Raw genomic sequence first — 15,678 nt, 5'->3', positions numbered from 1 at the left:
AAATCTGTGTCCTCTGGTTCTCGAACATTCCACCAATGGGAACAGTTTCTCTCCATCTACTCTGTCCAGACCCTCATGATTTTGACCTCGATCAAATCTTCTCTCAACCTTCGCTACTGCAAGGAGAACAACCCCAGCTTCTCCAGTCTATCCACGTAACTGAAGTTCCTCATCCCTGGAGCCATTCTTGCAAATCTTTTCTGCACTCTCTCTAAGGCCTTCACATCCTTCCTAAAGTGCAGGGCCCAGAATTGGACACAATACTCCAGTTGATGCCGAACCAGTGTTTTATACAGGTTCATCATAACTTCCTTGCTTTTGTACTCTGTGCCTCTATTTATGAAGCCCAGGATACCGGATGCTTTCTCAACCTACCCCGCCACCTTCAATGATTTGTGCACGTATACTCCCACAGCCTCTCTGTTCATGCACCCCTTTAGGATTGTACCCTTTAGTTTATATTGCCTCTCCTTGTTCTTCCTACCAAAATGTGTCACTTTGCACTTTTCTGGGTTAAATTTCATCTGCCACGTGCCCGCCCATTCCACCAGCCTGTCGATGTACTATTTCTTACTCTAGTGCTATCTGTCTCTCCCAATCCTTTGTGCACCTCGTTTCTCCTTTCTCATGCTACATCCTGGTGCCCATCCCTCTACCAAATTAGTTTAAACTATCCCCAACAGCACTAGCAATCCGCACCCCCCCCACCCACGTGGACATTGGTCCTAGCTCTGTTGAGGTGCAACCCGTTTGGTCTATACAGATCCCACCTCCCACAGAACAGGTCCCAATGTCCCAGGAAGTATGGAAGTTATGATGAGCCTTTATAAAACAATAGTTCAGCCCGAACTGGAGTAATGTGTCCAATTCTAGGCACCACACTTTAGGAAGGATGTGAAGGCCTTAGAGAGGGTGCAGAATAGATTTACGAGAATGGTTCCAGGGATGAGGGACTTCAGTTACGTGGATAGACCAAAGAAGCTGGGGTTGTTTTCCTTGGACCAGAGTAGACCGATAGGAGATTTGATAGATGTGTTAAAAAGCATGAGGGGTCTTGGCAGAGTAGATAGAAACTGTTCCCATTGGCAGAAGGGTCAAGGACCAGAGGACACAGATTCAAGGTACTGAAGAACCAAAGGCGACATGAGGAAAGGTTCTTTACGCAGCAAGTGGTTAAGATCTGGAATGCACAGCCTGAAAGGGTGGTGGAGGCAGACCCAATTTTATCTTTCAAAAGGGAGTTGGATAAGTATCTGAAGGAAAGAAAAAGTTGCAGCGCTACGGGGAAAGGGCGGGGGAGTGGGACTGGTGAGAGTCAGCACAGGCTCGATGGGTCGAATGGCCTTTTTCCGTGCTGTAACCATGCGATAATTCTATGAATCTAAAGCCCTTCCTCCCGCACCACCTGTCCAACCACGCATTCATCTGTTCTATGCTCCTATTTCTAGACTCACCAGCTCGTGGCACCGGGAGTAATCCGGAGATTATTCTTTTTAATCCCTTTCCTAGCTCCCAAAAATCAGCCTGCGGCACCTCATCCCTCTTTCTACGTATGTCGTTGATACCGAATTGGACCACGACCTCTGGCTGTTCACCCTCCCCGCTCAGAGTATTCTGCAGCATCCTTGACCCTGGGACCAGGGAGGCAACATACCATCTTGAAATCACATCTGTGGCCACATAAACGCCTGTCTGTTCCCCAAACTATCGGATCTCCTATCACTATTGCTTTCCCGAACATCCTCCTCCCCCCCCGTTGTACAGCTGAGCCACCCATAGTGCCATGGACTTGGCTCTGGCTGCACTCCCCAGAGGAACCATCCCCTCATTAGTACTCAGTACTGAATACTGGTTAGAGAGTGAGAGGCATTCAGTCGACTCCTGCAGCTAGAATGCTGTGTATAGTTCTGGTCACCACATTACAGGAAAGATTACAGGGCAGTAATAGTAAAGGATTTCAATTATCATAACATTAACTGGGACAAAATTAGTGTGAAGGGTATAGAGCATGCGGAATTCCTAAAATGCATTTAGGAGAACGTTTTTAGCCAGTATGTAGCAAGCCCAACGCGGGAGGGGGTGGTTCAGGATTTTGTTATCGTGAATGAAGCTCGGCAGGTGGAAGGGGTATCAGTGGGAGAGCATTTAGGTGCTCATGATCATAATTCAGTTAGATTTAGGGTAGTTATGGAAAAGGACCAGGATAGACCAGGAATAAAAGTTCTAAGTTGGGGAAAAGCCAACTTTGCTAGGCTGAGAGGTGATTTAGTGGATTGACAAACAGCTACTTGAAGGTAAATCAGTGCCCGAGCGGTGGGAGGCACTCAAGGAGGAGATCCTGAGGGTACCCTTAAAGAAAAAGTGTGGGACTAACAAATCTAAAGCCCTCTGGATGTCAAGGAACATACAGGGTAGGATAAAGAAAAAAGGGGAAGCTTATGACAGATACCGAAGGCTCAATACTGCAGAATCTCTCGGTTTATAGAAAGTCCAGCGGTGAAATTAAAAAGGATATTAGGAAAGCAAAGTACTGATCATTCCCTCAGTACCCCTTTCCTGCTTTCTCTCCATACCCCTTGATCCCTTTAGCCGTAAGGGCCATATCTAACTCCCTCCTGAATATATCCAATGAACTGGCATCAACAACTCTCTGCGGCAGGGAATTCCACAGGTTAACAACTCTCTGAGTGAAGAAGTTTCTCCTCATCTCGGTGCTAAATGGCCTACCCCTTATCCTTAGACTGTGTCCCCTGGTACTGGACTTCCCCAACATCGGGAACATTCTTCCCGCATCTAACCTGTCTAGTCCCATCAGAATCTTATACGTTTCTATGAGATCCCCTCTCATCCTTCTAAACTCCAGTGATTAAAGGCCCAATAGATCCAGTCTCTCTTCACAGGACACTCCTGCCATCCCTGGAATCAGTCTGGTGAACCTTCGCTGCACTCCCTCAATAGCAAGAACGTCCTTCTTCAGATTAGGGGACCAAAACTGAACACAATATTCCAGGTGAGGCCTCACCAAGGCCCTGTACAACTGCAGTAAGACCTCCCTGCTCCTATACTCAAATCCCCTAGCTATGAAGGCCATCATGCCATTTGCCTTCTTCACCGCCTGCTGTAGCTGCATACCAACTTTCAATGACTGATGAACTATGACACCCAGGTCTCGTTGCACCTCCCCTTTTCCTAATCTGCCGCCATTCAGATAATATTTTGCCTTCGTGTTTTTGCCACCAAAGTGGATAACCTCACATTTATCCATATTATACTGCATCTGCCATGCATTTGCCCACTCACCTAACCTGTCCAAGTCACCCTGCAGCCTCTAAGCGTCCTCCTCACAGCTCACACCGCCACCCAGTTTAGTGTCGTCTGCAAACTTGGAGATATTACACTCAATTCCTTCATCTAAATCATTAATGTATATTGTAAAGAGCTGGGGTCCCAGCACTGAGCCCTGCGGAAAGGGTGGGTGGGGAGTCTGGTTTGCCGCACGCTCCTTCCGCTGCCTGCGCTTAGTTTCTGCACGCTCTCAACGATGAGACTCGAGGAGCTCAGCGCCCTCCCGGATGCTCTTCCTCCACTTAGGGCGGTCTTTGGCCAGGGACTCCCACCTGAATGCGACTAAGTATCAGTACCTGTTGCTCAAGCTCAGAAATCTTGAGCTCAGGTCATAAATACGGTCGCCCTGGACACATGAAGGATTCGGGACCTCTCCCAGTGCACAGGTAAGAAAGGAAGGAAAGCAGGAAATACTTGCATTTATGTAGCACCTTTCACAACCTCAGGATGTCCAAAAGCACTTTACAGCCAATGAAGTGCTTTTGAGGTGCAGTCACTGTTGTAATGTTAAACGCAGCAGCCAATTTGTGCTCAGAAAGATCCCACAAACAGCAATGTGACAATGACCAGATAATCTGTTTAATCATAGAATGGAAATAGCACGGAAGGCGGCCATTCAGCCCGTCGAGCCCGTGCCAACTCTCAGCTCGTCCCTTTCCCTGAAGCCCTGCAATTTATTTTTCTTCAGATAATTATCCAACTCCCTTTTAAAAGAGAAGATTGAGTCTGCCTCCGACACCCTTTCAGGCAGTTTAATGTAATATTGGTTGAGGGATAAATCTTAACCAAGTCACCAGTGAGAACTCCGCTGCTCTTCTTCGAATAGTGCCCTGGGAGCTTTTACATCCATCTGAGGGGACAGGGGCCTTGGTTTAACATCTCATCAGACAGTGCAGCACTGCTGAAGTACTGGAGTGTCAGCCTGTATTCAGGACTCAAGTCTCTGGAGTGGGACTTGAACCAGATCAGGCTCGGGGGGGCTAAATAGCCTACTCCTTTTCTGATGAACCCACGACCTTCTGACCCAGAGGAGAGAGCGCTTCATGCTGTGCCAGGGTCGACAATACCCTTACCATCATGAGCTCATGCTGTATCTCAGACGCAAACGTTTTTTCGTAAAAATGTAAAAGTCAAAAATTACGAATCGTAGACCCCCAATACCCAGTCACGGACCCCCCCAATCATCATAGGCAGTCCCTCAAAATTGAGGAAGACTTGCTTCCACTCTAAAAGTGAGTTCTCAGGTGACTGAACAGTCCAATACGGGAATTACAGTCGCTGTCAGAGGTGGGATAGATAGTCGTTGAGGGGAAGGATGGGTGGGACTGGTTTGCCGCACGCTCCTTCCGCTGCCTGCGCTTGTTTTCTGCATGCTCTCGGCAATGAGACTCGAGGTGCTCAACGCCCTCCCGGATGCACTTCCTCCACTTAGGGTGGTCTTGGGACAGGGACTCCCAGGTGTCAGTGGGGATGTCGCACTTTATCAGGGAGGCTTTGAGGGTTTCTTGTAACGTTTCCTCTGCCCACCTTTGGCTCGTTTGCCGTGTAGGAGTTCAGAGTAGAGCGCTTGCTTTGGGAGTCTTGTGTCGGGCATGCGGACAATGTGGCCTGCCCAGCAGAGCTGGTCGAGTGTGGTCAGTGCTTTGATGCTGGGGATGTTGGCCTGGTGGAGGAAGCCAACGGTGGTGCGTCTGTCTTCCCAGGGGATTTGTAGGATCTTGGGGAGACATCGTTGTGGTATTTCTCCAGTGACTTGAGGTGTCTACTGTACATGGTCCATGTCTCTGAGCCATACAGGAAGGCGGGAATTACTACAGCCCTGTAGACCATGAGCTTGGTGGCAGTTTTGAGGACCTGGTCTTTGAACACTCTTTTCCTCAGGTGGCCGGAGGCTGCACTGGCGCACTGGAGGCGGTGTTAGAGCTCATCGTCAATGTCTGCTCTGGTTGATAAGACGCTCCCAAGATATGGGAAATGGTTCACGTTGTCCAGGGCCGTGCAGTGGATCTTGATGACTGGGGGCAGTGCTGTGCGGCGAGGACAAGCTGGTCGAGTCAGTCAACCTCCCCCCCCACCCCCCCCTAATACCCAGTCACTGCCCGCCCCCCCCCCCAAATACCCAGTCACTGCCCCCCCCCAAATACCCAGTCACTGCCCCCCCAAATACCCAGTCACTGCCTGCCCCCACCCCCACAAATACCCAGTCACTGCCCCCCCCCCCCCCAAATACCCAGATACTGAGACCCCTCAATACCCATTTGCCGTGTAGGAGTTCCGAGTAGAGCGCTTGCTTTGGGAGTCTTGTGTCAGGCAATGCGGACAATTTGGCCCGCCCAACGGAGCTGATAAAGTGTGGTCAGTGCTTCAATGCTGGGGATGTTGGCCTGATCGAAGATGCTAACGTTGTGCGTCTGTCCTCCCAGGGGATTTGCAGGATCTTGCGGAGTCCGCAATCACTAAGACCCCCCCCAATACCCAGTCACTGACCTTAAATCCCACCATGGCAATTTTAGAATTTGAATTGATTTAACAAAACAATTAAATATAAAACTGGAATCATTTGACCATGAAACTGTCATTTTGTCATAATAACCCAACTAGTTCACTACTGTCCTTCAGGAAAGAAACCTGCCTTCCTTACCGAGTCTGGGTCTATATGTGACTCCAGACCCACACCAACGTGGTTGACTCTGAACTGCCCTATGAAGTGCATCAGCGAGACACTCAGTTGTATCAAATCGCCTCAAAGCTTGTGGGAGCACCTCACCACCGACTGCAGTGGTTCATGATGAAGGCCCACCATTATTAGTTTTTGGCCGGCTCTCGTATCAAGGATGACTTGCTTCCACACCAAAAAGGGATGAGTTCACAGGTGTTTCAATGAGGGTCCTGACATTCTGGGTCCCGAAGGGGGTGGAAGATGCCTGTGTGTGGATTTTTTTAACGTGCGGTGACCGTTGCACACCAGCCACCACACGGGCTTGACAGAGCTAGGTCTTGGTCCAGTGGTAAGGGTTACCCAAGACGACTGGAGACCAGCTCTGCTGCACAGACCTAGTGCACACACATATCGCACTGTGGGCTGACCCGTGCTGCCCCTGGGCCCTCGCCTCTTCTGGGCCTGATCTTACGGGAACAAGGGACGGGAAACGAATGTCGGCCTTGCTTGCGATGCCCAAACCCCAAGAACAGAAAAAAACATTAACCACAATTATGCCGCTAAACCCCAATAACCACACACGTGTCTTTGAACCCTTCCCGCAATAACCATCAGTCCCATGACAAAGCCCCAAGAAGCACATTGGTCACCAAGACTCACCTCAATGACCACAACACGAGTTATTGATTCCTACCCAAATAAACTCATTTGCTACTGTATTTTTTTTTGAGGAGCAGAAACAGTCCCCAGCAAAAGAATTGTTCTAATGTGAATAGACTAAGTGCATTTCACACAATCGTACATTAGCTAGGAACTTAGTGCATGCATTTATATGGTCAATACCTTAGAGGACACTCTAGCGTTTTCCAACAAGACTCTGGTCCAAACTGCGGGATGTCGAGCCACATACTTCCAGTCCCGACAGATCTCAGCTGTTCTCAGCAATGTCTTGGTGTCCAGGTAAGTGAAAATACAAAATAATGCTGCACGCATCTTCAGAACCTCAGGGCTGATGACTTCATTTGATTGGGAGGGGCTGCCCTTCTGGAGTTTGGCTGCTTTGTAACTAACTGGTTTGGCATTACCTAAGGACAGATACAAAGGACACGTAAAATGTAGATTTCACAGCGCAAAATATTGATATGAATAAAGCTGTAAATAAATGTTGGAAATAACTGAATACAGTTGTAGAATGACACATAGAAACATTTTCATGTTCAAACTAACCCTGAATATTGTGTAATTTTAAAATATTGAAACTTAAAAATATTGCAAGGGTATTAAACATCACTTTGGGTTAAAACAGAGATTTTGTGAGAATACTTCCAGAGAATAACATCTATCCCATTAATACATGGATTAATCGGGGACAGTCAGCATGGATTTGTTAAGGGAAGATCGTGTCTGACTAATTTGATTGAAGTTTTTGAGGAGGTAACCAGGAGGGTCGATGAGGGCAGTGTGTACGATGTAGTGTATATGGATTATAGCAAAGCTTTTGATAAGGTCCCACATGGCAGACTGGTCACAAAAGTAAAAGCCCATGGGATCCAGAACAAAGTGGCAAGTTGGATCCAAAATTGGCTCGGAGGCAGTAAGCAAAGGGTAATGGTTGATGGATGTTTTTGTGACTGGAAGGATGTTTCCAGTGGGGTTCTGCAGGGCTTAGTACTGGGTCCCTTGCTTTTTGTGGTATATATCAATGATCTAGACTTGAGTATTGGGGGTATAATTAAGAAGTTTGCAGATGATACAAAAATAGGTTGTGTGGTTGATAATGAAGAAGAAAGCTGCGGACTGCAGGAACATATCAATCAACTGGTCAGAACAGTGGGAAATGGAATTTAATTCGGAGAAGTGTGAGGTGACGCATTTTGGGAGGGATAACAAGGAAAGGGAATACACATTTAATGGTAGGACACTGAGAAATGTAGAGGAACAAAGGGACCTTGGAGTGCATGTCCACAGATCTCTGAAGGTAGCAGGCCAGGTAGATAAAGTGGTTAAGAAGGCATGCGGAATGCTTGCCTTTATTAAGAGGTAACCAGGAGGGTCGATGAGGGTAGTGCGTACGATGTAGTGTATAAGGATTGTAGCAAAGCTTTTGATAAGGTCCCACATGGCAGACTGGTCATGAAAGTAAAAGCCCATGGGCCCTACCAAGTCACCATTCCGATTCCCAAGGTCCCTATGTCTGTCCGTTTTAGAATCATAGAATGGTTACAGCACAGAAGGAAGCCTTACGGGCTCTCTGCTGGTGGGAGGACAAAGGACAGAAGATTGGGAAACTTTTAAAAGCCAGCAAAGAACGACTAAAAAAAAAATGATCAAGAAAGGGAAGATCGATTATGAAAGTAAACGAGCACAAAATATAAAAACAGATAGTAAGAGTTTCTACAGGTATATATAAAGGAAAAGAGTGGCTAAAGTAAATGTTGGTCCCTTAAGAGGATGTGACCAGGGAATTAGTGATGGGGAACATGGAGATGGCAGAAACTCTGAACAAATATTTTGTATCAGTCTTTATGGTAGAGGACACTAACAATATTCCGACAATGGATAGTCTAGGGGCTACAGGGGGGAGGGGGGGAGGAACTTATCAGTAAGATAATGGGACTAAAGTCAGATAAATCCCCTGGACCTGATGGCCTGTGTCCTAGGGTCTTAAGAGAAGTAGCGGCAGGGATTGTGGATGCATTGGTTGTAATTTACCAAAATTCCCTGGATTCTGGGGAGGTCCACGCAGATTGGAAAACCGCAAATGTAATGCCCCTATTTAAAAAAGGAAGCAGACAAAAAGCAGCATACTATAGACCAGTTAGCCTAACAAGTGTGGTTGGAAAAATGTTGGAGTCCATTATTAAAAAAGCAATAGCAGGACATTTGGAAAAGCAAAATTCGGACAGGCAGAGTCAGCATGGATTTATGAAGGGGAAGTCATGTTTGACAAATTTGCTGGAATTCTTTGAGGATGTAACAAACAGGGTGGATAAAGGGGAACCAGTGGACGTGGTGTATTTGGACTTCCAGAGGGCATTTGCCAAGGTGCCACATAAAAGGTTACTACACAAGATAAAAGTTCACAGGGTTGGGGGTAATATATTAGCATGGATAGAGGATTGGCTAACGAACAAAAAACAGAGAGTTGTGATAAATGGTTCAGGGAATCCTCTACCACAGAAAGTTGTTGAGGCCAGTTCGTTAGGTATATTCAAAAGGGAGTTAAGATGTGGCCCTTACGGCTAAAGGGATCAAGGGGTATGGAGAGAAAGCAGGAATGGGGTACTGAAGTTGCATGATTAGCCATGATCATATTGTATGTTTGTGCAGGCTCGAAGGGCCGAATGGCCTACTCCTACACCTATTTTCTATGTTTCTATGTTTCATACTCTGGTTGGCTATCAGTAACTAGTGAGGTACCGCAGGGATCAGTGCTGGGACCCCAAATATTTACAATCTATATTAACGACTTGGAAGAAGGGACTGAGTGTAACGTAGCCAAGTTTGCTGACGATACAAAGATGGGAGGAAAAGCAATGTGTGAGGAGGGCACAAAAAATCTGCAAAAGGACATAGACAGGCTAAGTGAGTGGGCAAAAATTTGGCAGATGGAGTATAATGTTGGAAAGTGTGAGGTCATGCACTTGGAAGAAAAAATCAAAGAGCAAGTTATTATTAAATGAAGAAAGATTACAAAGTGCTGCAATACAGCGGGACCTGGGGGTACTTGTGCATGAAACACAAAAGGATAGAATGCAGGTACAGCAAGTGATCAGGAAGGCCAATGGGATCTTGGCATTTATTGCAAGGGGGATAGAGTATAAAAGCAGGGGAGTCTTACAACAGTTATATCAGGTATTAGTGAGGCCAGACCTGGAATACTGCGTGCAGTTTTGGTTTCCATATTTACGAAAGGATAGACTTGCTTTGGAGGCAGTTCAGAGAAGGTTCACTAGGTTGATTCCAGGGATGAGGGGGTTGACTTATGAGGAAAGGTTGAGTAGGTTGGGCTTCTACTCATTGGAATTCAGAATAATGAGAGATGATTTTATCGAAACATATAAGATTATGAGGGGGCTTGACAAGGCGGATGCAGAGAGGATGTTTCCTCTGATGGGGGAGACTAAAACTAGGGGGCATGATCAGGGGCCGTCCATTTAAAACAAAGATGAGGAGAAATTTCTTCTGAGAGTTGTAAATCTGTGGAATTCGCTGCCTCACAGAGCTGTGGAACCCAGGACATTGAATAAATTTAAGACATAAATAGACGGTTTCTTAAACGATAAGGAGATAAGGGGTTATGGGGAGCGGGCAGGGAAGTGGAGCTGAGTCTATGATCAGATCAGCCATGATTTTATTGAATGGCGGAGCAGGCTCGAGGGGCCATATGGCCTACTCCTGCTCCCATTTCTTATGTTATGTTCTGCAGCTGACTCTCTGCTACCGGGTGTTCCCGATGGATTCTTCTGCAACCCCCCACCGGGAGGGCAGCCACACCATGGGGCTGTATTAGGAAGGTACCGAGAGGCTGCGCTAAAAGCTAGGGTGAAGCTACTCCGCCCCTACTGACCATCATACGCGAGGTGTCCCACCTTCGCCACATGCCGATTGAATGATACCAGTTGGTATAATTCCGAAAGACGCTGATTGGATAATAGACCCGTCAATCAGCTCCCAGCATACAGTCAAAGCACTGCCCCCAAGTCATTAAGATCCACGGCACGGCCCTGGACAATGTGGACCATTTCCTATACCTCAGGAGCCTCTTATCAACAAGAGCAGACATTGACGACGAGATCCAACACCACCTCCAGTGCGCCAGTGCAGTCTTCGGCTGCCTGAGGAAAAGAGTGTTTGAAGACCAGGCCCTCAAAACTGCCACCATCCTTATGGTCTATAGGGCTGTAGTAATACCCGCCCTCCTGTATGGCTCAGAGACATGGACCATGTACAGTAGACACAAGTCGCTGGAGAAATACCACCAACAATGTCTCCGCAAGATCCTACAAATCCCCTGGGAGGACAGATGCACCAACATTAACGTCCTCGACCAGGCCAACATCCCCAGCATTGAAGCACTGACCACACTCGATCAGCTCCGCTGGGCAGGCCACTTTGTTCGCATGCCAGACACGAGACTCCCAAAGCAAGCGCTCTACTTGGAACTCCTTCACGGCAAACGAGCCAAAGATGGGCAGAGGAAACGTTACAGGGACACCCTCAAAGCCTCCCTGATAAAGTGCAACATCCTCACTGACACCTGGGAGTCCCTGGCCAAAGACCGCCCTAAGTGGAGGAAGTGCATCCAGGAGGGCGCTGAGCAACTCGAGTCTCATCGCCGAGAGCATGCAGAAAACAAGCGCAGGCAGTGCAGGAAGGAACGTGCGGCAAACCAGTCCCACCCACCCTTTCCCTCAATGACTACCTGTCCCACCTGTGACAGAGACTGTGGTTCTCCTGTTGGACTGTTCAGCCACCTAAGGACTCATTTTAAGAATGGAAGCAAGTCTTCCTCAATTCCGAGGGACTGCCTACGATGATGACGACAATCGGTAAGGAAGGTACGAGGAGGGGCAAAAATACTTAACCCAACCACCAAGCAGAGCATTTGCTTTCAGAATCAAACTGGTATGCAATCTGTAAGAAAACCGCTTTGCACTAACCATTTAAAGTAGGGAGGGAGATAGAAGGACAAGTGGTCGATGTTTTACGGACCCCAGTTTGAGAAGCACTGATCAATAGTGCCAGGATAAGTTGCAGTACTTACTGGTACCCAGTCGGTAAGCCCTGGCACGGTTCGATCCAAACTGCTGTGGCTCTGTTGAACTTTTACTTTCTGGTTCCCATACTTCCGCCTCCGATTCAGTCGTTCTCGATCCTGCATCCGACACATCACCTTCTTCTCCCTCCGTACTGTTCCGATACGGTCTGCGGTGCCAGTTTTCGACAGCTTGCCTCCGCAGTGCTGAACTCCGTGACATGGGATCTCTGACGCACCTGCCCTCGGAGCTGCGGTTTTGTTTATGATAATAGTTCCTCTCTGGACTCTGTTCAACATGCTGCATATCTACAGACGGCGTAAAACTGTCACTATCATAGCATCGTGACACATGGGCTACTGGCTTCGGTCTGGTGGAAACAGCACCAACATAAAGAACGGTTAATAGGTCTCCACAGCTGGACAGAGTAAATTGCTCATTACAGCAAATATTAACTAACATTTTGATATAACTCAGAGCTATAAATATCAAACTGCTTGGAGAATATAAGCATATAAAAATAAATAAGAAATAATGAGCAATTCAGCCCATCAATCTCACCTTTCTAGGGGTTAAGTCATGGCAGGAGAGCTCGGACACGTGTTATGTTCCTCCTGTACTATGTGGGAAGTCAGGGACGCTTCCAGTGTCCTTGACGACTACGTGTGTGGGAAGTGTATCCGGCTGCAGCTCCTGACGGACCGCATTATGGCACTGGAGCTGCGGGTGGATTCACTCTGGAGCATGCACGATGCTGAGAATGACGTGAATAGCACGTTTAGTGAGTTGGTCTTACCACAGGAAAAGGTTACTCAGGCAAATAGGGAATGGATGACCAACAGGAAGAGCAGTGGAAGGTAGTGCAGGCGTCACCTGCGGTCATCCCCCTGCAAAACAGATACGCCGCTTTGGGTACTGTTGAGGGGGATGACTCACCAGGGGAGGGCAGCAGCAGCCAAGTTCATGGCACTGTGGGTGGCTCTGCTGCAAAGGAGGGCAGGAAAAAGAGTGGGAGAGCGATAGTGATAGGGGATTCAATTGTAAGGGGAATATATAGACGTTTCTGCGGCCGCAATCGAGACTCCAGGATGGTATGTTGCCTCCCTGGTGCAAGGGTCAAGGATGTCTCGGAGCGGGTGCAGGACACTCTGTAAAGGGAGGGTGAACAGCCAGTTGTCGTGGTGCATATAGGTACCAATGATATAGGTAAAAAAAAGGGATGAGGTCCTACAAGGCGAATTTAGGGAGCTAGGAGCTAAATTAAAAAGTAGGACCTCAAAATCATTAATCTCAGGATTGCTACCAGTGCCACGTGCTAGTTAGAGTAGGAATCGCAGGATAGCTCAGATGAATACGTGGCTTGAGGAGTGGTGCAGCAGGGAGGGATTCAAATTCCTGGGACATTGGAACCGGTTCTGGGGGAGGTGGGACCAGTACAAACCGGACGGTCTGCACCTGGGCAGGATCGGAACCAATGTCCAAGGGGGAGTGTTTCCTAGTGCTGTTGGAGAGAAGAGTTAAACTAATACGGCAGGGGATGGGAACCTATGCAGGGAGACAGATGGAAGTAGAATGGGGGCAGAAGCAAAAGATAAAAAGAAGAAAAGTAAAAGTGGCGGGCAGAGAAACCTAAGGCAAAAAGCAAAAAGGGTCACATTACAGCAAAATCCTAAACGGGCAAAGTGTGTTAGAAAGACAAGCCTGAAGGCTCTGTGCCTCAATGCGAGGAGTATTTGGAATAAGGTCGACAAATTAACTGCGCAGATAACAGTTAACGGGTATGATGCAATTGGAGACATGGCTCCAGGGTGACCAAGGCTGGGAACTCAACATCCAGTGGTATTCAACATTTAGGAAGGATAGACAGAAAAGAAAAGGAGGTGGGTGGCATTACTGGTTAAAGAGGACATTAATGTAATAGCAAGAAAGGACATTAGCTTGGATGATGTGGAATCGGTATGGGTGGAGCTGCGGAATACCCAGGGGCAGAAAATGCGAGTGGGGGTTGTGTGCAGACCACCAAACTATAGTAAACATAGAAACATAGAAAATAGGTGCAGGAGTAGGCCATTCGGCCCTTCTAGCCTGTACCGCCATTCAATTAGTTCATGGCTGAACATGCAACTTCAGTACCCCATTCCTGCTTTCTCACCATACCCCTTGATTCCCCTAGTAGTGAGGACTTCATCTAACTCCTTTTTGAATATATTTAGTAGTAAGGTTGGGGACAGCATCAAACAAGAAATACGTGATGCATGCAATAAAGCAGCAGTTATCATGGGTGACTTTAATCTACATATTGATTGGGCTAACCAAACAGGTAGCAATGCGGTGGAGGAGGATTTCCTGGAGTGCATTAGGGATGGTTTTCTGGACCAATATGTTGAGGAACCAACCAGGGAGCTGGCCATCCTAGACTGGGTGATGTGTAATGAGAAAGGACTAATTAGCAATCTTGTTGTGCGAGACTCCTTGTGGAAGAGTGACCATAACATGGTAGAATTCTTTATTAGGATGGAGAGTGACACAGTTAATTCAGAAACGAGGGCCCTGAACTTAAGGAAAGGTAACTTTGATGGTTTGAGGCGTGAATTGGCTAGGGTAGACTGGCAAATGATACTTAAAGGGCTGATGGTGGATAGGCAATGGCAAACATTTAAGGATCACATGGACAAACTTCAGTAATTGTACATCCCTGTCTGGAGTAAAAATAAAACGGGGAAGATGGCTCAACCATGGCTAATGAGGGAAATTAAGAATAGTGTTAAATCCAAGGAAGAGGCATATAAATTAGCCACAAAAAGCAGCAAACCTGAGGACTGGGAGAAATTTAGAAGTCAGCAGAGGGGGACAAAGGGTTTAATTAAGAAGGGGAAAACAGAGTACGAGAAGAAGCTTGCCGGGAACATAAAAACTGACTGCAAAAGCTTCTATAGATATGTGAAGAGAAAAAGATTAGTGAAGACAAATGTAGGTCCCTTGCAGTCGGATTCAGGTGAATTTATAATGGGGAACAAAGAAATGGCAGACCAATTGAACAAATACTTTTGTTCTATCTTCACGAAGGAAGACACAAATAACCTCCCGGAAATACTAGGGGACCGAGGGTCCAGTGAGAAGGAGGAACTGAAGGATATCCTTATTAGACGAGAAATTGTGGTAGGGAAATTGATGGGATTGAAGGCCGATAAATCCCCAGGGCCTGATAGGCTGCATCCCAGAGTACTTAAGGAAGTGGCCCTAGAAATAGTGGATGCATTTGTGATCATTTTCCAACAGTCTATCGACTCGGGATCAGTTCCTATGGACTGGAGGGTAGCTACTGTAACACCACTTTTTAAAAAAGGAGGGAGAGAGAAAGCGTGTAATAATGGACCAGTTAGCCTGACATCAGTGGTGGGGAAAATGTTGGAATCAATTATTAAGGATGAAATAGCAACGCATTTGGAAAGCAGTGACAGGATCGGTCCAAGTCAGCATGGATTTATGAAGGGGAAATCATGCTTGACAAATCTTCTGGAATTTTGTGAGGATGTAACTAGTAGAGTGGACAATGGAGAACCAGTGGGATGTGGTTTCAAAAGGCTTTTGACAAGGTCCCAAACAAGAGATTGGTGTGCAAAATCAAAGCACATGGTATTGGGGGTAATATACTGATGTGGACAGAGAACTGGTTGGCAGACAGGAAGCAGAGAGTCGGGATAAACGGTTCCTTTTCAGAATGGCAGGCAGTGACTAGTGGAGTGCCGCAGGGCTCAGTGCTGGGACCCCAGCTCTTTACAATATACATCAATGATTTGGATGAAGAAATTGAATGTAATATCTCCAAGTTTGCAGATGACACTAAGCTGGGTGGCGGTGTGAGCTGTGAGGACGCTAAGAGGCTGCAGGGTGACTTGGACAAGTTAGGTGAGT

General features: G+C 47.1%; 1 protein-coding gene across 10 annotated transcripts in view; it reads right to left on the bottom strand.

Annotated features, from left to right (window-relative positions):
* Positions 1–15,678, bottom strand: part of fbxo41 (F-box protein 41) — a 248,309-nt gene that overhangs the window by 149,106 nt on the left and 83,525 nt on the right. For all 10 annotated transcript variants that reach the window (XR_011588477.1, XM_070866554.1, XM_070866561.1 and 7 more), the window contains exons 6-7: positions 11,772–12,133; positions 6,848–7,089 (exon numbers count right to left, since the gene is read on the bottom strand). Coding sequence is in view for 9 of the 10 variants with exons in the window: in XM_070866554.1 (XP_070722655.1) it covers positions 6,848–7,089; positions 11,772–12,133 (604 nt within the window). In the remaining variant the exon portion in view is untranslated. The remainder of the gene's footprint in view (positions 1–6,847; positions 7,090–11,771; positions 12,134–15,678) is intronic.

Source organism: Pristiophorus japonicus, chromosome 2 (genome assembly GCF_044704955.1).
Source record: "Pristiophorus japonicus isolate sPriJap1 chromosome 2, sPriJap1.hap1, whole genome shotgun sequence".
Lineage (NCBI taxonomy): Eukaryota > Metazoa > Chordata > Chondrichthyes > Pristiophoridae > Pristiophorus > Pristiophorus japonicus.
The sequence above is the reverse complement of the archived record's forward strand: the minus strand, read 5'-3'. Positions and strand labels throughout refer to the sequence as shown.